Genomic DNA, 20,625 nt, shown 5'->3' with positions numbered 1-20,625 from the left:
CTTTGAACTGAATGATAAAACACAGCATATTAAAATTTTGTGAGATGCAACCAGAGAAGTGTTTAGAGATAATTGTGTAACATTAAGTGCTTATATTGGGAAAAGTGAAAGTGCTAAGTTGCTCAGTCATTTTGTCCGACTCTCTGCAACCCACAGGCTTCTCTGTCTGTGGAATCCTTCAGGCAAAAATACGGGAGTGGGTTGCCACGTCCCCTGGAGAAGGCGCTCTTTCCAACCTAGGGATCAAGCCCGGGTTTCCCGCATTGCTTTGCCCGCATTCTTTTTCCCATCTGAGCCACCAGGGAAGGCCCACTTCTACTAGGAAAGAATGGTTTAAAACCCCTGCCTGTAGCCACCTCACTCTACAATGTTCTAAGACAACACTGCAACAGTATCCTCTCGCTAGAGAGTGGAAGCACTGAGGCTTCAGACACGTGTGACCTGGGGCTGTGCTGGGGTAAGCCCTGCCGCCTCGCCTCATTCCCCCTCTCCCCCAGCTCAGCAGAGCCCACCTCCATCCTTAAGTGCCTCTTCTTTCTCCTGCACTTTCCCTATCTGTGTACCAAATAAAATGTAGTGCGTATCACAGGCTTGCAATGAGTAAAATTAAAAGCATTTTAATAAAAGTCTTGGGACTTCCCTGATGGTTCAGTGGTTAAGACTCTGAGTTCCCCATGCGGGGGGCACAGGTTCAATCCCTGATCAAGGAACTTAAGATCCCATATGTTGCTCACCGTGGCCCCAAAAAAAAAACACTTCATGGTTGTTTCTGGTTAGAAAATCCATGCTCAGTGCAGGGAAAAAAATCAGGATTGTGTAACACATCACTCTACAGAGATAACCAGTTTGCGACCTGGATGTTTCTTCAGATGTTCTCTGAGCACAGACTAACACACTTTTCTGAACAAAGATGAGACCATCCCCTCAGCGCTATCGAGTGACTGCTTTCCACTCAGCTCCCAGGTAAGAGCACTTCAGGGACATGGAGTCACTTCACAGGTTTAAAGCTGCCCGCAGCTTACTTAACTAGCCCTCTTACGAACAGTCTGGGGTCACCTTTGTGTTTCACCACGTATCCTTCACATCTCTTGTTGAGTATCTGGGGGGGTGTTGCAGCAGAATAAAGTCCTAGGCGTGAAGTCACCAGGCCAAAGGATGAGCACGGGTCATATGTTAATCAGCAGCGGCCTTTATCTTACAAAAGGTTGTGCCTGTTTATATTCTCGCCAGCTACAGACAGGAGTCTTTCAATAAACCTTGTGGGAGGGAATGTGGCTTGTTTGTTCTGAGATGTTTTCCCACAAGTGAGAGGATCATAAATGCGAAAACCCAAGGGGATGGCGGTGGGGGGCCTGTGGGGGCAGAGCCGGCAGTTCCTGGAGCTTTGGGTGTAGACAGGTCTGGGCAGAGAGACCCCACCTGACAGCTCAGCACTTGCCTCTGCCAACCACAGGTCCCCTATAACTAGTTTTACTGAAATCTCACGACGTCTTGGGTTTCTCAAAAACGCCTTTGAGAAATGTGAACTTCGAATCAGTCTCCAAATGCTCAGGTATTGAAATGAGCCCCAAATGACTCTTCTGCTACCAAGCAAAAACCAGCGTGAGTTTTTCTATTTTCTGTTTGGAAAACTCTAGGCGAATCTGACTTCTTTACGAAAACAATTTAAATGAAACAACACTTTTCTTGAACGAGCCTGTCTGCGTAAATAAGCTTTGGCCCAGTGACAATTATCTGAATTGGTTTGCACGATATTAAGGTGTCGCCTTAGTGTTTTTCAGACCCTCCTGCTGCCATTAAGGCTCTTCTGACTGTTTCCTCACGTGTCTTCACCTACCAGGAAGCGCAGGTGCATAAATAAACCTATGGGTGTGGCCACATGTAGAGTGGGGCTCATTCTTTACAAAGAAGTCATCCCAAACAGCAGCTGGAATTCTAGTCTTATACTATTCTTAAGAGGTAAACACAGAAGGAGAAGGCATTATTTGAATAATTATACTTAAAAAAAAACAAAACACACAAAACTTGGATACAAGAAAAGCACACCTTTTATCGTAAAGTATCCAGACTATTTTTCCAGGCTAACCAAAATGTAATACTGCTATTTAGTCATTTTACTAAAACACTCACACATTACTATTTTCCCATTCTTATCAGAATAAGCATTCAGTTCTCTACCTTCAACTTTTGTCATTGATTCCTGGCTGGGAATCTCAGTGGCTTTGTGATTTTAAGTTGGCAACCTAACTGAAAAGCATTCTTTATTCAAAACCTGAGCTTTCTAGGGTGACATGTATATATCTGTGTGTCGGTATACGGGTATATCTATATGGTGTGCATGCATCATTGGGGGCCATAAGCGTGCAGATCCGCATATTTGGGGGTGCAGGTCTCACGTTGCCTGAGTAAATAAAGCAGCGGGTACTGCAGCTTCCGCAGCGTCTGAAGTGGGAGGCGGTCAGTGCCTCCCATCCCTTCCCTTGCAGTATGTCTCCTACAAGCATCCTTTCTAGCCCTTTATCCTCCTGAAACCTGGATGGCATCCGAGACCACCTGGGACCACTCCAGGAAAGACCTGGAGAACTGATTTCAATATTTTCTCTCCTCCTGGTAAAATATTTATTGAAACTGTGCTGAGCGAGAAGCCTTCCTCTGGTTCAGAAATTGTCTGCCTGTAAGCACGCCGACCTGGGTTGGGGGAACCAAATGAGACTGGAGAAAATAAATAAACAGCAGGTCCACATTATGCAAGAACTCCGACTTTGAGGGGAATGGCGGGAGGTGGGGGGAGCGCCTCTGGGGCAGAGCACAGAAAAAACACTGAGCCAAAGGACATAAAAGACGAGGACCAGAAAACGGTCCAGCGCTTGGGGCTGCAGACATGTTACTATTGGTTAATGTTTTCATGGCCGTGTTCTTTAGGAGACAAAAAACCTTATCCCTGCAAAGATGGATTAACTGGAAACTGTCCGGAGCAGAGAGCAAGAAAGAGAAGTGATGCCGATCCCCTCACTGCTCCCGTGACACGAGAGGGCCTGGGAGGGCAGGACGCCGTGGAAGGTTCTAGAAGCGGCGCGGCACCAGGGCACTCACCGTTGATGAGGCCGTATTTCTGGGCCAGGAGGGCGGCCTGCAGGCTTTTCCCGCTGCCCACGGGCCCACAAAGCAGCACCCTTGGGGTGAACGGGGCATTGGATCGATGGCTGGTTTGGACGTAGGTCAGAGCTGGAATGAGAGGAGGGCAGGATGATAAACCAGGCTCCTAGAGAAAGGGGGTCAGCTCCCAACACCTCTGCGTGGGCTCTTTTAGCAGCAGTAATTATTTCTCTGTTTTCAGCCCCGAGGAAACTCTCTAGGCATCTGCCAGGTGACCACAGGCGAAGCTGCAGGGAAGGAGTTACCCTTCAGGTCTGGGCACCAAGGTGAGAGGGGACAATGAAAGGCGCAGAGGCCGCCCTCGGAGAGCACACTGTCCCGGGATTCCTAACACAGAGCGGGGTCAGCGCCGCCCTCTCAGTCCCTAGCGCTGCTGGGGGTACTGTTGAGGGCTGGTCCTGGGACATAGAAAACACACTAAACATTGGTCTGGGGGATGTCTCTGGGGGTCCAGTAATTAAAAGTCCATGCTTCCACTGGGGGTGGGGTGTGGGTTCGATCCCTGGTCAGGGAAAGAAGATCCTGCATGCCATGCAGCATGGATGGCCAAAAAAAAAAAAAATCGTGCTGAGGTGTTTCTCAACTGAATGAAGGCTGAGCTTCAGCCTGAGGCTCGGGAACAGGCCGACCTCCCAGAGTCAGACACAAGCTTTGATAAACGCGTCAGGCCGTGCGGGGGCCGGGCTCACGGGGGACTTCTGAAGGCCTCTGGAATTGGTGGAGGATAAATTGCAGCCTCACTCCAGTGACACCAACTTTGTTGCGAGTCTCCAAAGAGGCCGCGATCAAACAGGCGTGGGCAGACGGAGGCCTGGCCTGGGGTGCCCTGGCATTTGAGGAACAAAGACTCAGGGGGACGGGGGCGAGGTGCCTGCACCATGGGGGGCACTGGATGCCTAAAGCTGCTGAACATCAAACCGGGTCCTCCCACTCGAGCGTGGAGGGGGCACCAGAGCAAGCTGGGCAGGCTGTTAAAGGGCAGCCACTCGGCACCTGGCGGGGGGGCGGGGGTGCGGCGGGACAGCCCACCTGCTGAGGCCGAGGGTGGTACCTCCACCCCAGCCCCCTTGCATCAAAAAGTGTCTCCCTCCCCAGCCCTGCCTCCTGCCAGGGACATGGACCATCCCCAGCAGGTGCCAGGGTTTCTGCAGGCAGCGTGTTGAGTCAGCCCTTCACCCAGGATGGAACCATCAGAAGACAGGAAGGGGTCCCAGGGCACCACCCTGACACCTGGGACAGGTGGGCAGCGTCTGCCAAGCTCGGGCTCCTGACATCCAGGGAGCTCCCTGGCCCCTACCCACCAGGTGCTGGTAGCATGCCCCCTGGTGGTGACAACCGCAAATGCCTCCCAACATGCCCAGGCTGGGAAGCGCACAAAATTGGAACCTACTGGGGTGAGTTCACTGGGCAAATTTTGAAGTCTCAGATCTTTGTGGGATTTTTTTTTTTTTTAATTGGAAGGTTCATTAGCTATACTACAATTCTTCTTGGAACTAAAGGCACAGATAGATTACTAGATCTTCATGGTTAGGATGACAATCTGCCAAGCTAAACTCTCTGCGGGCCTTGTCTGATCTGGTCCATGCACCGTCCCCCAAGGGAGGTGCTTATCTTGTCTACATTGTGCAGAGTTGGCAGTGCTGGGGCCACTCTCCCAACCCCACAGCCAGGGGTAACACTTTCCACCAGCGAGACCAACCCAGGAGACAGAGATTCCAGCAAGACTGTCTATATCCTCAGACTTTCCAGGAGCCAGCCCATCTGAAGAGCACAAATACTACAGCCAAAGCAGCCTGCTTACAAATGATGCTTAATTTACAGTAAATAACTAAGTTAATTAGAAGTAATGATCCCCCAGACAGTCTCAACATCTAATTATTCTTTTTAAAAATGTGTGGTTGCTGGATGCACTGCAGAGAGATTAAAAAAAAAAAAACAACACAGAGAGAATTCAGCATTCCAATTTTCAATTTATCTCTCTGCATTATTAATTAATAATAATTAATATTCAGACGCTCACATTTTTATTTACAATTCCAGGCATGAATTCTTTATGAACGATCATATGAACTTTTAAATTTAATTAAGTAATTTGGAAGTAATTAATGTGTAAATTCAGAAGCATGGCATGAGATAAATGTTGTGGTTGTTTATCTTCGGAGTGCAGTGTTTGCTACTAAAGACCCTTCCGAGATGCAAAATCACTGGAAATTTACAAGGCGTCTGTAAGCCTGGCATTTTTCAAAGTAGCATCACCCTGCAGACATCCCCCCTCGTCCACTGACTCCCCTTCAGAGATCGAGGCTGTGCCGCTATCTGCTCTCCTGGTAAAGCAAAGGCACCCGCTGGCAGGTGGGGGCTGGCGGTACTAGTAGGGAGCTCAGAACCACCTCCCCTCCAAAACTAAACATCTCTGGAAGAGATTCAAGAGGATATACCAAAAAAGGGCGTTGTAAGCTGTCAGGTGTCTTAAAACCCCTGCAGTGCTATTTTTATCTTCTCAGGCACCCAGCATCACACAGAAGGGGCTGACTGGGTATGAAGCTCAGCAAGACTTTTTTAAAAAAACTAGGGTAATTCCCGGACTGTCCAGTGGTTAAGACCCTGCGTTTTCACTGCTGAGGTCTGGGGTTCAATCCCTGGTCAGGATACTAGGATCCCCCTAAGCCACACGGTGCAGCTGAAAGAAATAAAATAAATAAAAGGAAAAACTAACCTAAAAATAAAAAATGATTACGCAGCTGCCTTCAGTTCAGTTCAGTTCAGTCGCTCAGTCGTGTCTGACTCTGCGACCCCATGGGGTACAGCACTCCAGGCCTCCCTGTCCATCACCAACTCCTGGAGCTTGCTCAAACTCATGTCCATTGAGTCGGTGATGCCATCCAACCATCTCATCCTCTGTCGTCCCCTTCTCCTCCCGCCTTCAATCTTTCCCAGCATCAGGGTCTTTTCCAACTAGCCAGTTCTTTGCATCAGGTGGCCAAAGGATTGGAGTTTCAGCCTCAGCATCAGTCCTTCCAATGAACATTCAGGACTGATTTCCTTTAGGATGGACTGGGTAGGTCTCCTTGCTGTCCAAGGGACTCTCAAGGGCTGCTTTGGGGGAGAATTATTCTAATGTCCTTGTCTTTTGGGACCGGATGTTGAATCACGATGACAGCAGCGCCTGACACTTAGCTGTCCCTCTGCACCAGCTCCTGGGCTCACGGCTGCGACGCCTGCTGCGCAGGACCTCACACAGCGCAGCCTCACCTAAGCCTGTGAGGAAGGATCCATCTTTGTTCCCATTTTTGCGATGACAAAACTGAGGCCCAGAGAGATTATGAGAGTTGCCACAGATGGCACAGCCGATGTGTGGTGGGGCTGAGGCTTGTTCACACGTCACCTGGCCCTGAGGTCTCAATGGCTAGACCCCCGGTCCCCAAACAGGCCTGTTTCAGCCACTTTCTGGGGAACTGCTGTGAGCGTCTGGTGCTGCCCCCGAGGCAGGGCTGCGCCCGCGGGGGGCTGCTTCCGCTGTCCTCAGTGGGCTCAGGACCCCCGATGTGTATTTGTTGGTGTTGTTTGTTTTCTTGTGGTGGTGGTGGGGGGTTGGGTTTGTATGTTTGTTTATTTAATTGTTTTACATTTTCTCTCTCTCCTCCTTGATCCTCAGAGCAAGATTTCTTCTTTTTTCTTTTAAAGACTTTTTATGTGAACCTTTTAAAAAAATGTATTCATGTATTTATTAAATATTTATTAATTTAATTTGGCTGCTCCAGGTCGTAGTTGCACCATGTGGGATCTAGCTCCGTGCCCAGGGATCAAACTCAGGCCCCCTGCACTGGAAGGCAAAGTCCCAACCACCAGACCACCAGGGAAGTCCCAGGGCAAGACTGCGTGCTCCTTGCCCTCCCACCCCGTCCCCCACCTCTCCTCGCTCCACTGTCAAGTCTGATGACCACTCAGGGTGTAGAGTATTAGCCCAGGGTCTCTGAGGGGGACGCTCTTGGCGTCCCCATGCTTGTTTCTGGGCAGGGATCCTGGGTCACCCACGACTTGACTCCCCAACTCCCAGGCACACCCGGACGCTGCCAGATGAAGTGACGCAGGGACAAGACGAGTGGAGGGGCCATCTGGGTTTACCCTGGTAGAAGACGTCCACACAGGGCTGGTCGGCGCTGATGACCTTCAGGATCTTGGGGTACGAGGGGAGGATCCTGACGATGTTCCTGTGATACTCGAGCAGCTTCCGCGCCGTCTCCCCCTCGGAGATGCCTGCAGGCACCATTAGTCGGTTCTGGATTTCCAACTCGGGGGGCCAGTCGAAGGTGGTGTGATAGATCTCTGCCGGAGAGAGGGGCGCGGTTAGAGCCACCCGCCCGTCCTGGAAGCAGAGCCTGCAGGTCCCAGGGACGCCTGTCCGCCCCCCGGGTCAGCCCACCCCAGCGGTGGCTTCAGCCTGCTTCCCTGTTGCCGCGAGTCAGAAACCGATGCGGATGCTGGGGCGAGGGGAAGGGCGGCGCCGGCCTTCTGAGTGCTCACTCTGTGCCAGGCACCCACCTGCAGGCTCTCTGCCTTCTCACGGGGAGCGGGTCACAAGGCGGCGCTTGGTGCTCTCCGCCTCAAGTCCAGGTGAGAACACCGACCCTGAGGCACTGGGCAGCCCTGCCCACGTCTCACGGCTAGAAGCAGGCAGGGACCTCAGTCTGTCTGCTGCCCAAGCTGAGAGGGGTGCTCAGTGAGGGGTGGGGGCTGTGATTAGGATCTGAGACCTCTGAGATCCCACGGGGAGGGGGGTCGGGCGGACGCAGGAGGAGACCGCCATACCTCCAGTCTGAGGGTCGATCCTCTTCCCCAAGTTTCTCTCAATCAGGACGGTGTCTGGAGCGCTCAGCACGACTGGGCAGAGAGGAAAGAAGCCAAACCAGACACGGTGGGCAGCAGGACACTAATACACCCACCACTTCCACCCCATCAACCCCTTAAGAGAGAGGCCAGAACACAGACATGGAATCTCAGGACAGAGGTCGCCCACGTGTGAACGCTGCCTGCCGACCGCCGTCAGGGCCGCCAACAACTGCGACATCCCTGTACAGAAGGCTTTCGCCACATTTGGGATTATTTCCTATAGGGAGCTTCTCAGTGGTTTCTAGTCTCCAGTGGCTTCTCAGAGGTTCCCATGGTTGAGATCAGGGGCTTCCTGAAACAAGGAATCTCCAGGGTCAGAGCAAGACCCCAGGTTCCTCAGCACAAGCCCCGAGTGCATTTAGCTCTTGGAGAACTCAGCTGAGCGGTCCTCCTGGTTCCTGATGGGTCACAGGCCCGTCAACCCGCTGCTGGATGCTGGCGCCTAGGCTGAGGGTGGGCACTGGGGAGCCGCTGACACAGCACAGGGTGGGCACTCACTCTTGGGGTCTGCAGCTCTGGTGGGCGGGACTACTCACTGACGTGTCTCGGGGAGATGCCAAGGGTCTGGATCGTCAGAGCCTGCTCCCGCGTCTCAGGGATGCCGTCCAGAATCCAGCCCTAAAAAGAGCATGTGGAAAGAGGCTCACCTATGTTTACTTTTCAGATTGGGGGGGCAGTTATTATAAAAAGAATATTGAGGCTTCCCTGGTTGGTCCAGTGGCTAAGACCCTGTGCTCCCAATGCAGGGGACCCAGGATCGATCCCCGGTCAGGGAACTAAGACTCTACATGCCGACAACTAAAGACCCACAGGCCGCCACAAACACTCAGCACATCCAAATAAATAAAGAATAAAAAAATTTTTTTAAGGAATACTGTATCATACGTTTCTGAAAAACTAGAACTTCTAAGAGAAAATAAATGTTTCTGATAGCCACACCAACCGTACTTAACAATCCCTCTCAAAATATCACATTCCCTTCTGAACCTGACGTTTGTAATGAAAGTCACAACAGAGAGATTTTCTGTCCTGATTGTTTGTTTCCATCCCACGTTATAACCACACTGCATTTCTTTCCACACTGACCCACCTCTTCACTGGCCATATAGCGTCCCACCGGTGAGCTGTCTCACTTACTGAGCCATGCCCCATGACTGGACATTTCACCCACTGACCATTTGCACTGTTATAAATAACACTGTAAGGAACATCTTTGTGGGTGGCTCTGTCCACATTTTGGATTATTTCCCAAAAGACAGCTTCTCAGATGTGAGAGGCAAGGAACCATCAGGAGCAAAACAAAAGCCCACGAGTCCTGGATGAACAGAACACCAGGAGGCCTGAGTCCAGGTTTCTGTTCCTAGCGAACTTGTTTTAGGGCTGAACTTCTTCAGGCACCTTCTTGGATCAGCTGCGGAATCGGTTTAGAAGATTTATTTTCATGAACTCTTTCAGTCCAACTGTGAGGCTCACACACGATTGCTGCACACGATGTGGAAAATACTACAGGGTGGAAACAATAATGCTTGCCGCTGATTGACACCACCACCCCACAACTAGCCACTGTTAACACTTTGGTGAATCTCCTTCCAGGCTTCACATACGGATATCTCTTTTTTCCTGGTTGGGGGTGGGGAAGGCAGCAGAGGGGGGAAAATCAAGTGTACATACCATTCTGTAATCTGTTCCTTTCATACAGTGAGAACACTTCGTGCACACTTTCCCACATCAGAATTCTCCTCTCCTGGGAGTTTTTGCAGCTGCCAAGCATTGCATGAATTGACCTGCCAAATGCTAATGGATCACATACTGCTGCTCATTTAGTTTCATTCCACTACTTTAAAAAAAAAAAAAAAAAAAGGAAACAAAGCCATTTATTAGGGACTTTCTAGTGGCCCAGTAGTTAAGACTCCAGCTTCCACTGCAGCAGGTGCAGGCTCAATCCCTGGTGGGCGAACTAAGATCCCACATGCATTTTGGTATGCACCCCCCACCCAAAAAGACCCTGATAAATTTCTAAAGTTGATACCTTCTTTTATCATTTTTGATACATTTTGCCACACCAAGCTACAAACTTGCCCGTCAGTTTCTGAACCCAATGGCGGATCACCTGTTTAGTTGCCCTGCATCCTGGTCACTGTAAGGCTCTATCTCAGGGAAAATCTGTCCAGCAAGACAGCGTAGTGTTGCTGTTTTAATTTGCATCTCTTTGAGCACTAATGAGGTCCACTATTTTCTCCATGTGTGCACTGGTTATTTGAAATTGCACTTTTCCAAAATGTCCATTCATGCCATCTATTCACTCTGCCCTTGGGGTTTTATCCTCTTATTTGTTCACAAGAGCTCTTTACATATGAAGAATATTAACTTATTTTGGCAACTGCTACCAAACATGGCTGAGCGACTTCCCTTTCACTTTTCACTTTCATGCATTGGAGAAGGAAATGGCAACCCACTCCAGTATTCTTGCCTGGAGAATCCCAGGGACAGAGGAGCCTAGTGGGCTGCCATCTATGGGGTCACACAGAGTCGGACACAACTAAAGTGACTTAGCAGCAGCAGCAGCTACCAAACAAAGTGACCAACATTTTCCACAGTTTGGCTTTGGCCTTTTAATTTTGTGTATGTGCTTTTTAACACATAAGTTTATGGCCAAATCAATCCGTGCTGTTTTCTTCAGATTCTGGTGTTGAGTGGATGTATAAAAAGGGCCTTGTCACTGTAAAAGCTGGTAAATATTCACCTGCATTTAAACTGTGTTTTCTTAACAGTTTAATTCTTTACCCTGAAATAGTATATTTAATAGAGCCGCATTTTTCTTTTTTTCAAAAATGATGTAGGCCTGACCTAATCCATTTTTATGTGGATTTCCGACTCTCCCAGGGCCATCTATGAAACAGCCTGTCCTCTCCCTCTGTTGGTTTAGTAGCTAAGTCGTGTCTGACTCTTGTGACCCCATGGATAGCTGGCCAGGCTCCTCTGTCCATGGGATTTTCCAGGCAAGAATACTAGAGTGGTTGCCATTTCCTTCTCCAGGGGATCTTCCCGACCCAGGGATTGAACCCGGGTCTCCTACATTGCCAGTGGATTCTTTACCAACTGAACTGCAAGGGAAGCCCGTCTTCCCTCTAAATATATATAAAAAAAATTAACGCCGTCTACATGTTGGTGTGATGTTGGTTCTGGCATCTTTCTTGCTGTAGACCCTTGTGTCAGACTCACACTGTTTAAATTACTGTTGTTTTATAATTTATTGTTCTATCTAGTAGGAGAGGCTCCTCCTTCATTTTCTTTTTCTTTTTTTAATTTGTTCCTCCAGGTAGACAGACTATTTTGTTAAGTTCCAAAGATACAAATTCTACAAGGTTGGGAATGACATTAAATATAGAGATTAATTTATGGAGGATGGACATTTTTACAATTTCAAGTCAAAACATCTTCCTGGGAGTTCCCTGGTAGTACAGTGGTTATGACACAGCTCTCTACCTGACAGGGGTCCAGGTTCGATTCCTGGTCAAGGAATTAAGATTCTGCAAGTCACATGACAAAAAGATATATCTTCCCATTTGTTTACGTTGTTTTTCTCTTTTTTAATATATCCCCCAATAATATTCACATTAAACAATTTCTAGAGTCTTTTCAAATCCCTTGAGCCTAGAGTTATACATGTGTCTCAGTTGCTCAGTCATATCCAGGTCCTGTAACCCCATGGACTATAGCCCACCAGGCTTCTCTGTCCATGGGATTTCCCAGGCAACAACACTGGAATGGGTTGCCATTTCGTTCTCCAGGGGATCTTCTTTACCACTGAGCCACCTGGGAAGCCCTCACATATATACTATTTAATGCCCTCAACGTGATGGTCAGATAAAGCAAGATTTGGAAGGGTGAAATAAAGCCACAGATTATCTCAGGTCTCCCTTCCTTTCAGGAAGGTACAGTAGAAAAGCATAGCTTTACTCATTCACCAGGGGACATAGCGGGCTCCTGCCTCAAAACACTGGGTCCCCCTTAGATCTCCATTCTGGGGTGAGAGGCATCAGGCAACCCCAAGTGGATGCCCAGGTTTCTGACGCTGGCTCCCAGAAGGGGGCTCCCCCCTGCCATAGGCCCCGCCCTCTCAGCAATTATAAGAACTTGGTTGCTTTAAGGTCAGAGGTGGACTGATGGGATAAACTCAGACTCAAGGTCACTTGTAACTCATAACACCTGATGTATAGAACACCAAGTTCTATGCAAGGGCAAGTCATGTCTTTCTTTAAAAAAGGGGGAAAGGGTCACATTTCTTCAATATTGAAATATTTAGGCTCCAATAGCCTCAACTGACAGTTAAAAAAAAAAAGCTAAACAAATTTACAGAGTAAAGAGTGTTGGAAAAATCAGGCACGCTTTCATTAATTTCTTAAATTATGCAGGAGAACACGCAGCCACGGAGGCCCTGGATTCTACAACTAATGAAGCAAAAGTGAAAAAAAAAAAATGGAAACCAAGATTTTTAACAGCCTTTTGCTCCCTCAAGTCCTTGTTATAGCCAGCCAAGTGTTGGCTGCAGCTCTTAAAAAAAGCAAACACCTACATATGTACGCACCCTACAGGAACCAAGAGGTGTGGGGTCTGAAACCTGCCCCCCGAACTTACGGTTCTGGAAGCCAAACCCAAATGTTCTGAATTTTGGCTACATTGAGACCCCTTCATTTTTTCCATATCTGGAAGAGCGGGAGCTGGAGCCCACTGACCACTTCTTCTAGGACGGGGGCGGCTAATTCTGTTTCAAATCCCGGTTTTGAAGCTGAAAGGAGGGTGGAACTCCGCCTTCACTCAGCACTGAGAAAGACCTCCGCTTTTAATATTGCATTACTGAGCAATCATTATAATCTCACCCATAAATTTGCAGCTGATATCAGTATGTGGTCCAAAGCTTTTAGAACTATTCAGGGAAACAGCTCTCGCCGACTGGAGAAAGCGGGCCTTCCAATTACACGGGGAAAGTGCAGCTAAGTGAGGAACATCTTCCTAATTAGCTGGCCTTGCTCGTGCGTCATCCTGGTGCAGACGTGACATTTAAGGAGGGAGAAGGCGGGGGGTGGGGGGCTCAAAGCGCATCCCAGGCCACCTTGGCTCTCCGAGTCTACGATTCCAGACTCAGGGAGATGGTCCAATCACCCAAAGTGCAAAGAAACGAGGTCCCTGGGGGACACACCTCCTTCCCCTTCCCCATCATCCTTACGTCTCAGCTGGCATGCTGCTTCTTCAGAAAGGCCTTCTCTGACGAGCCAGTCTTAAGGAGTCGCCCAGTCACTCTATCACGTCATCTGTTGACCTCTTAGGGCGGCACCCACACCCCAGCCTCAGCTCGCCTGGGAAGGAAGGCCACAGTGCCCAAGGCCTCTACATCAGGGAGTGCGGCTTGTGGAGCGTCCTCGAGATGGAAGCCCCAGGTTTCATGCCTGGAAAAGACCTTTCCCAGCGCTCTTCCCCGCTTCCCACTTTTTAAAGCTGCTTATTCATGTGGCTGTGCCAGGTCTTGGCTGCTGCATGGAGGGTCCTGCATCTTTGCTGTAGCACGTGGGGCCTTCTGTTGCAGCACATGGCGATTTTACTTGTGGCATGTGAACCCTCAGTTGTGTTGTGTGGGATCTAGTTCCCTGACCAGGGATCAAACTTGGGTGGGAGGGTGGAGCGCAGAGTCTTAGCCACTGTACCACCAGGGAAGTCCCCCAGAGCTCCTCCCTTTGTAGAGGTTATTCGCAACTGCCCGGTGGTAAACGGAGCACACTTTTGAGGGGAAACAGCAATTCTGGTTGAGAGCAAGCTACTGGCCGCAAATTCTGGCAAAGCAGGAAGTCATCCATCAGTCAGCAGCCTCTGCGCCCCGCTGCGATGGGATGCTGGCGATCTGCGTTGTGAGGGTCGTGGGTCTGACTTCCAGGAGCGGCTGGATGCCGAGGTAGCAGTCAGTCCCTAATTAGAATACGTTATCCATCTTCCTGACACTTCAGTGAAATGTCTATTCTGCTGCTCCAAAGCCGCAGCTTTGTTCCGAGCAGGCTAATTGATATTCCAAGGCCTTCGCTCGCCATACCCCCGTGGCTCACTTCTGTTTTATCACACATCAAAAAGGCCGTATGCTCAGGGCACTCCTGCACCGGCAGAGCTGGAGGTCTGCACAGCTGCGTGGGGTTCGGTATCAGAGGAGGGACAAGCACCGAGCAGATGTCACAGACAGAAAAAAAAAAAAAAGGGAAAGCAAAGCAGCCCGCCAGCCCAGGGAATGTGGCGGGGGCCCCCGCAGAGCGCGGGCCACTCTGTGTGAACACTGGCCTCTCCTGCCCTCCTGACTATTATTAAAGTGCAATTAGCAACTTCACACCACAGGACTCTTGCCCTCTGAGCCCTCAGCCTGTTTGATGTGGTGCTCTTGTCTCCTCCCCACTCCTCCAAAGACCAGAGTGGGGGCGCTCCCCTGGGTTCTCTGGAGGACGCCCTGATTCTGGCTCCCAGCTCTGACTGCAGGCTCTGGAGGCTCTCCCAAGGGTTCCCTGGAGCCAGAGGCCGATTCCTCAAGGTCCCAGGGAGGCAATCTGAGGCTGAAGGTTTGTGTCTGATCAATCAGGTCACTCAGCTCCAAGTCTGAATTGGGGACGTCACAAGATGTCTCATAGGCCTGCCACCACCCTCACTTTTTCTGGTGAAATGTTATACAGTTTCCCCACTATCTAGAAGAGGGCAGAAAGGAGATTTTGATCAGACAGAAAAGAAATGCTTATTAAAAGATCCAGTTTGGGTAACTGATGTGTTTCAAGACAACTGGTGAGGAAGATGAGAGTATTCTGATGGTTACAAAAAAGTTGACATCATGTTGAGCCAGTATTGGTTCCTCTGGTTCAGACAGAAACATGCCAGTCTTAGCCTGCCATGGCATCTTAGGACGCCTTCCATATCAACTCGTCTGAGAGATGACTAGCAGCAAGTTTGACTTTGAAGTTTAATCTCAAACAATAGGCAATGCCTGCCGGCACCCCTGACTGGCACACCCTGCAGTGGGCCGGGCTGCTCTGGAACTCGCCTGCTTGCTGGCTCGGCCGTCTTCAGGGCCTGTGTTCAAACAGGCTGAGGCGTGCGCGAGTGGTGTTTCCAAGTAACGGACGGAGCCGGGTTCCACCCATCTTGGCAAATCAGTGACACATGCCTGATGGTTTTCTACACAAACACAAATCTGGGGAAATCCATACTCCTGGGTCCCGCTGGTTAAAAGCCACTGGTCTCCAGGGTGTTGAAATTTGGCGAAACACAGGTGTCAATGTGTAAGAGGTCTTTGTTGCTGTTGTTTAGTCGCTAAGCCATTTCTGACTCTGCAACCCCGTGGACTGCAGCTCCCTAAGGCTCCTCTGTCCTCCACAGTCTCCTGGAGCTTGCTCAGACACATGTCCATTGAGTCATCAATGCTATCCAACCATCTCATCCTCTGTCGTCCCCTTCTCCTCCTGCCCTCAATCTTCCCCAGCATCAGGGTCTTTTCCAATGAGTCAGTTCTTCGCATCAGGTGGCCAAAGGGTTGAAGCTTCAGCTTCAGCATCAGTCCTTCCAAAGAATACTCAGGGTTGATTTCCTTTAGGATTGACTGGTTTGATCTCCCTGCTGTCCAAGAGACTCTCAAGAGTCTTCTCCAGAGGTTTGGGTTTTTTTTGTTGTTGTTCCCAAATAGCTAAAAAATGTTTTAAAATCAAATTCACATAAAAATGGACTAGTTCCACCCCAGCTCCTCACCTGGGAAGATGCTGAGATGACCCACTGCAGAGAAACTTGCTTTGCTGCATCACATTTAGTTTCCAGGTTCAGACACAGTGGGCAATGGTTGAAAGCACAGAAAGTGGATACCTCGACAATGTCCAGTTAATGGGTCCGAACCTTCCAAACCCTTTAGAGCCTGTCTCTTCAGAAACAAGATTAGCCCATCAGGATGGCAGTTCACTGTGGCGCTGAAGAGCAGAGCCTTGGGAATCAGCCTCTGCCACTGCCAGCCATGACTTTCAACACCTCTGGCCTTGCTCTCCTTCTCTGCAAAATGGGCACACTAACAACCATCTACCCTACAGTGGCCGGGATGACTAAATGAGGAGTATAAACAGACAAGGAGAAAGCAAGCGTGGTGGCTGGCGATGAAGACACAGCCCAGTCTGCTGACTACTTTCATTACTGTCCTCATAATTCTGACCAAGGCGAATTCTGTTCTTTCCCTCTATCCCCTTTCAAGAAGGCATCCCACTTAGGACTGTAGAAATTAAAGAATTCATTTAAAAAGACAGTCTCACGGATTTCCCTGGTGGTCCTGTGGTTAAGAATCTGCCTTGCAATGTGGGGGATTCACGTTTGATCCCTGGGCCAGGAGCAAGGATCCCACATGCCGCTGGGCAACTAAGCCCGCACGCACCACAGCTAGAGAAAGCCTGTCTGCCACAACAAAGACCCAGCAGAGCCAAAATAAATAACGTAAAATAAATGAAAAGGCAATCTCTTGGAAAGAGCACTAACTGGCATTCCGGATATGAACTAAGAAAAGCTTTCTAATTAACGAAGACTTGGGAAAAACACGTTTCGCTGAAAGCGAGGGAGTCTAGTGAATTGTGGCCTAGTGCAGACCCACTCCAGGTGGTCTTTTGTTTGCCAGAGCCTGACTGGGGGCCTCCCAGGGGCTTGCACCCCTGAAATCACAGTCAGGAGCCAGCACGTGGGAAACAAGCCTGAGGGCCACTTCATTCACCTGTCCATCCATCATCCACTAGCATATTTATTCACGCTGCGTGCGGAACGCTGTTTTCATACCAAAAAGTTCAGAAGCCCTCGGTTGGAGGGCTTGTCCGCTAGGCAGCCCTGGGGGTGATCGGTCACTGGTTCATTTAACTACCTACCCCCAAATCTGGCTGACCCAACTCTGGTCACTTAGGGCTCTTTTCTAATTGGTTGTGGATTGTGCAAGGCACTGAACATCACCTATAAAATAAGAGGATTGGAAGAGGTAACTTCTAGCAAAGACAATTATGGCCTAACAAAGACATTTTGAGAGTAAACAGCCCGCTGTTCATAATTACGCAGGGAAAAAGGCATCAACCAGGAAGAGGGACTGTCCTGCCTCTGAGCGTCTTTGCACATGAAAACATCATAATTTACTTGCAACCCTGCAGACTGATTCTCCTATGAAATCCTGCCAGCTCCCCTAAATAATGAAAAGAAGGGGGAAACCCCCACCAGGCAGTGGGGGCAGAGCTCGTGGGGGGGTCACAATTACCAGGTCTGATCAACACCTGAAATGACTCCTCTCCCAGGGCATTCCAAAGGGCACCCTGAAGGTCGAGTGCTGGGTCTAAGCTGGGTGTGCGTGTCTGCCTAGAGTCCTGGCCTCGTTCTCAGAAGTTGCGAGCCCGGACTCCACTGACCCCAGGGGGCTCCTGGGACCTCATCTCTCTCTCTCTCCATTCCAAAAACACTGATCCAGGCATGGCTCCGAGCCAAGCAGCCAGCCCCTTGATTTCCACTTCCTCCTCGAGCTGCAGCTCCCTCCCCCTTGTCCTGGGACCTCCACACCCACCCTTGGGGCAGCGAAAGCACTGGCCTTGCACAGAGTCGTGGCCACATCTGGGCCCTAAGCCTGTAGCCTTGTGATCATGAATTACCCAAGACCTGAGTCTCAGTATCCTCGACTGCAAAATAGGGGCAGTCAGACCCTCTAAGAGAAAGTCCCTGCAATGACTGCATCAGATTATTGACGAGAAGCGGGCTGACCAGCACCCGACCCGGAGCAGGCGCCTGGGACACTGGGCCCTTTCTTCCTGCTAAGAACAACCTGCGCTGCAGGAGCATGGGCATTTCCACAAAACCAAGAGAGGCCGCGTCTTCACGCGGCTGATTACAAGGCTGCCGTTTCGGGCCCTGAGAGGCAGGCAGGACTCTGGCGGACGCTCAGGGCCCACCTCCACCAGGAGCAGCTGTCCCCTCACCCCCTACCTCGGTGGGGGCAGCCACCACGAGTCACTTTCCTCTGTCCCACTGTCCCTGGCATGTCTGCGTCACTTCTTTCAGCAGCTCAGGCCCTTTCAGCCTCTGGCACTTGCCAAGCTTTTCAGGCCCTAGGACAAGGGGGAGAGAGAGCCAGCTCCAAGGGAGAGGTGGGAGTCGAGGGGCTGGCTGCTTGGCTCCGAGCCACGCCTGGATCAGTGGATTTGGAAAGAAGAGAGAGAGGCGAGGTCTGAGGAGTCGCCTGGGCCCCATGGGCATGGGGCCCTGCCGCCTCTCACTCCCTCTGTCCCAGTCAGAACCACCTTCTTCCTCGGGCTCAGTCCCCTGGGACGTTCACTCTCAACCCACGAGGAAGCCCAGACCACTTTCCACACCTTTCTAAGCTCATCTCAACTCAGGCCCGTGGTCTGCTGCCAGAGACTAGACCCTAGGGTGCCGCGCCAGGAAAAACCCAACCTGACCACGTGTCGGAAGGAGAATGCGACAGGGCCTACTTTGGAGAATGAGGCTTCATCAGTTGAGAGCCTAGTGAATTCCACACAGCCTCAACAAGTCAAAAGCACACTGGAAAACACATGCACTTGTGCTCTGGTATTCTAATCAATACGCCTATTTATAATTAACATCATAAGTGTGTCCTGTGCTGGCTCAGCGGCTCAGTCGTGTTGGACTCTGAGACTCACTGGGCTGTAGCCCGCCAGGGTCCTCTGTCTGTGGGACTTCTCAGGCAAGAACACTGGAGTGGTTGCCAGTAGTATGTATAATTCAAACTGGAGGTAGTCAATATGTTACAGATTATAGCTAAAAATCAGTTATTTTAGTTTCTGCAATCCTTAAAACATGCACTGAATGACAATATTGAGCCAGCTGGGACCCCGGACCCGCACTTACCAGCCGTAACAATTGATCTGCAAAGCGGGGATAATGCTGACATCATCAGCATCATCACCCTGGGGTTCAGGGTGAGGTGCCGTGACAGGCGGGAACTGCCGGCCCGAGGTCTCGGGCACATGCCATGCTTTTCCAGGTTGACCCCTGACTGGAAAACTAAGTCACACCAAGAGCCTGGCACTGGGGGACTTAGGGTGCCCTTCGGCGCCGCCCTCCTGGAGGCCATTTCCAGCTCTCGGGGTGGGCAGGCCTTCTGCTGCAGCCTCTGGGTCCATCATCCAGCCAAGGGCGACGTGGCTGGTGGTCCCAAGTCCAGCCCTATCTCCAGTATCACTGGGCCTCTCCAGCGCTCTCTGGGGCTAGAATGTCGGGCTCTGCCCTGCGCTGCAGTCATCTCCTCTTCCTCCCCGACGGCGGCGAAAGGGGTCCTGAGAGCGTCGCGGGACCTGCTGCCCACATAGCACCTGGACGCTGCTGCTCAGCGTGCAGAAAGGTCGACCACATGTGCCACCAACAAGCCTGACATCACACCACAAAGGGTCCAGAAATACCCACAAGCAAGGGACCCACGAGGGGATCCTCACTGGGCTCTGCCTGCACCCACCCTGGCCCCCAGAGCCCTGCTGCACGGCGATGCACGCCAGAAGTTTTCGGAGCAGAGTTCAGACCTGCCCTCGGAGGCCCTGGCATCCTGGCTGCTTCTGGACAAGAGGAACACACAGCCCCGGGCCTCAGCAAAGCTGTGGATCAATAAACCCGCACTCCTCAGAGGCCGCGGGTGACATCTACCAACCTGCGAGCATCAGAACAGAGGCAGGAAAATTCTGCATTCCCTCTGTCGGAGGACGGGAGCCTGGTAATTAATGCCAGCCCAATGACACCACCAGGAGAAATAAAACAAACAGCGGGTGGTTCTGCAGACCAGAGTCGGGCTCCTCCGCTCCGACAGCAGTTCAGCCATAAAATACGGACTCCTGTTATGGGCAGGGAAGCGTAAATCTGAGAGCAAAGAGGAAAAAGCAAACAAGACTCTAGAAACCTACCATGTAAATTTTAAACTTTTGGTTCCATGTCAAAAGTATGCGGGACTTCCCTGGGGGTCCAGTGGTTAAGACTTCGCCTTCCAACGCCGGCAGCATGAGTCCCATCGCCGGAGCGGGAAAGCTAAGATACCACACGCCTCTCGGCCAGAAAGTCAAAACATAAAACAAGCAATACTATAACAAATTCAGTAGAGACTTAAAATGGCCCACATCCAATTAAAAAAAAACCTTTTAAAAAAGTACACTCCAGCATCACCTCCTTTCTCATGAAATAACTGAATGTCTCCAGTATATTGAATGAGATTAAAAAGAAGACTCCGCCTGCAGTGCAGGAGACTCCGGTTTGATTACTGGGTCGGGAAGATCCGCTGGAGAAGGCATAGGTTACCCTCTCCAATATACCTGGGCTTCCCTTGTGGCTCAGCTTGGTAAAGAATCCGCCTGCAATGTGGGAGACCTGGGTTCGATCCCTAGGTTGGGAAGATCCCCTGGAGAAAGGAAAGGCTACCCACTCCAGTATTCTGGCCTGGAGAATTCCACAGTCCATGGGGTCACAAAGAGTCGGTCACAACTGAGCGACTTTCACTTTCAAAAAGAAGTTAACCTGTGAATGCAAAGGCTCGCTTGCCAT

General features: G+C 50.5%; 1 protein-coding gene across 9 annotated transcripts in view; it reads right to left on the bottom strand.

Annotated features, from left to right (window-relative positions):
* The window catches only part of AK8 (adenylate kinase 8), a 133,360-nt gene that overhangs the window by 75,573 nt on the left and 37,162 nt on the right, over window positions 1-20,625 (bottom strand). For 6 of the 9 annotated variants that reach the window (XM_060413754.1, XM_042245510.1, XM_004005577.4 and 3 more), the window contains 4 exons: window positions 8,583-8,664; window positions 7,966-8,037; window positions 7,282-7,482; window positions 3,094-3,225 (listed from right to left, as the gene is read on the bottom strand). In XM_060413754.1, coding sequence (XP_060269737.1) covers window positions 3,094-3,225; window positions 7,282-7,482; window positions 7,966-8,037; window positions 8,583-8,664 — 487 coding nt within the window. Of the gene's footprint in view, window positions 1-3,093; window positions 3,226-7,281; window positions 7,483-7,965; window positions 8,038-8,582; window positions 8,665-9,717; window positions 9,882-19,994; window positions 20,132-20,625 lie in introns of those variants that run through there. The other 3 variants (XM_042245512.2, XM_042245513.2, XM_042245509.2) reach the window with 3 other exon arrangements.

This window comes from Ovis aries, chromosome 3 (genome assembly GCF_016772045.2).
Source record: "Ovis aries strain OAR_USU_Benz2616 breed Rambouillet chromosome 3, ARS-UI_Ramb_v3.0, whole genome shotgun sequence".
Lineage (NCBI taxonomy): Eukaryota > Metazoa > Chordata > Mammalia > Artiodactyla > Bovidae > Ovis > Ovis aries.
The sequence above is the reverse complement of the archived record's forward strand: the minus strand, read 5'-3'. Positions and strand labels throughout refer to the sequence as shown.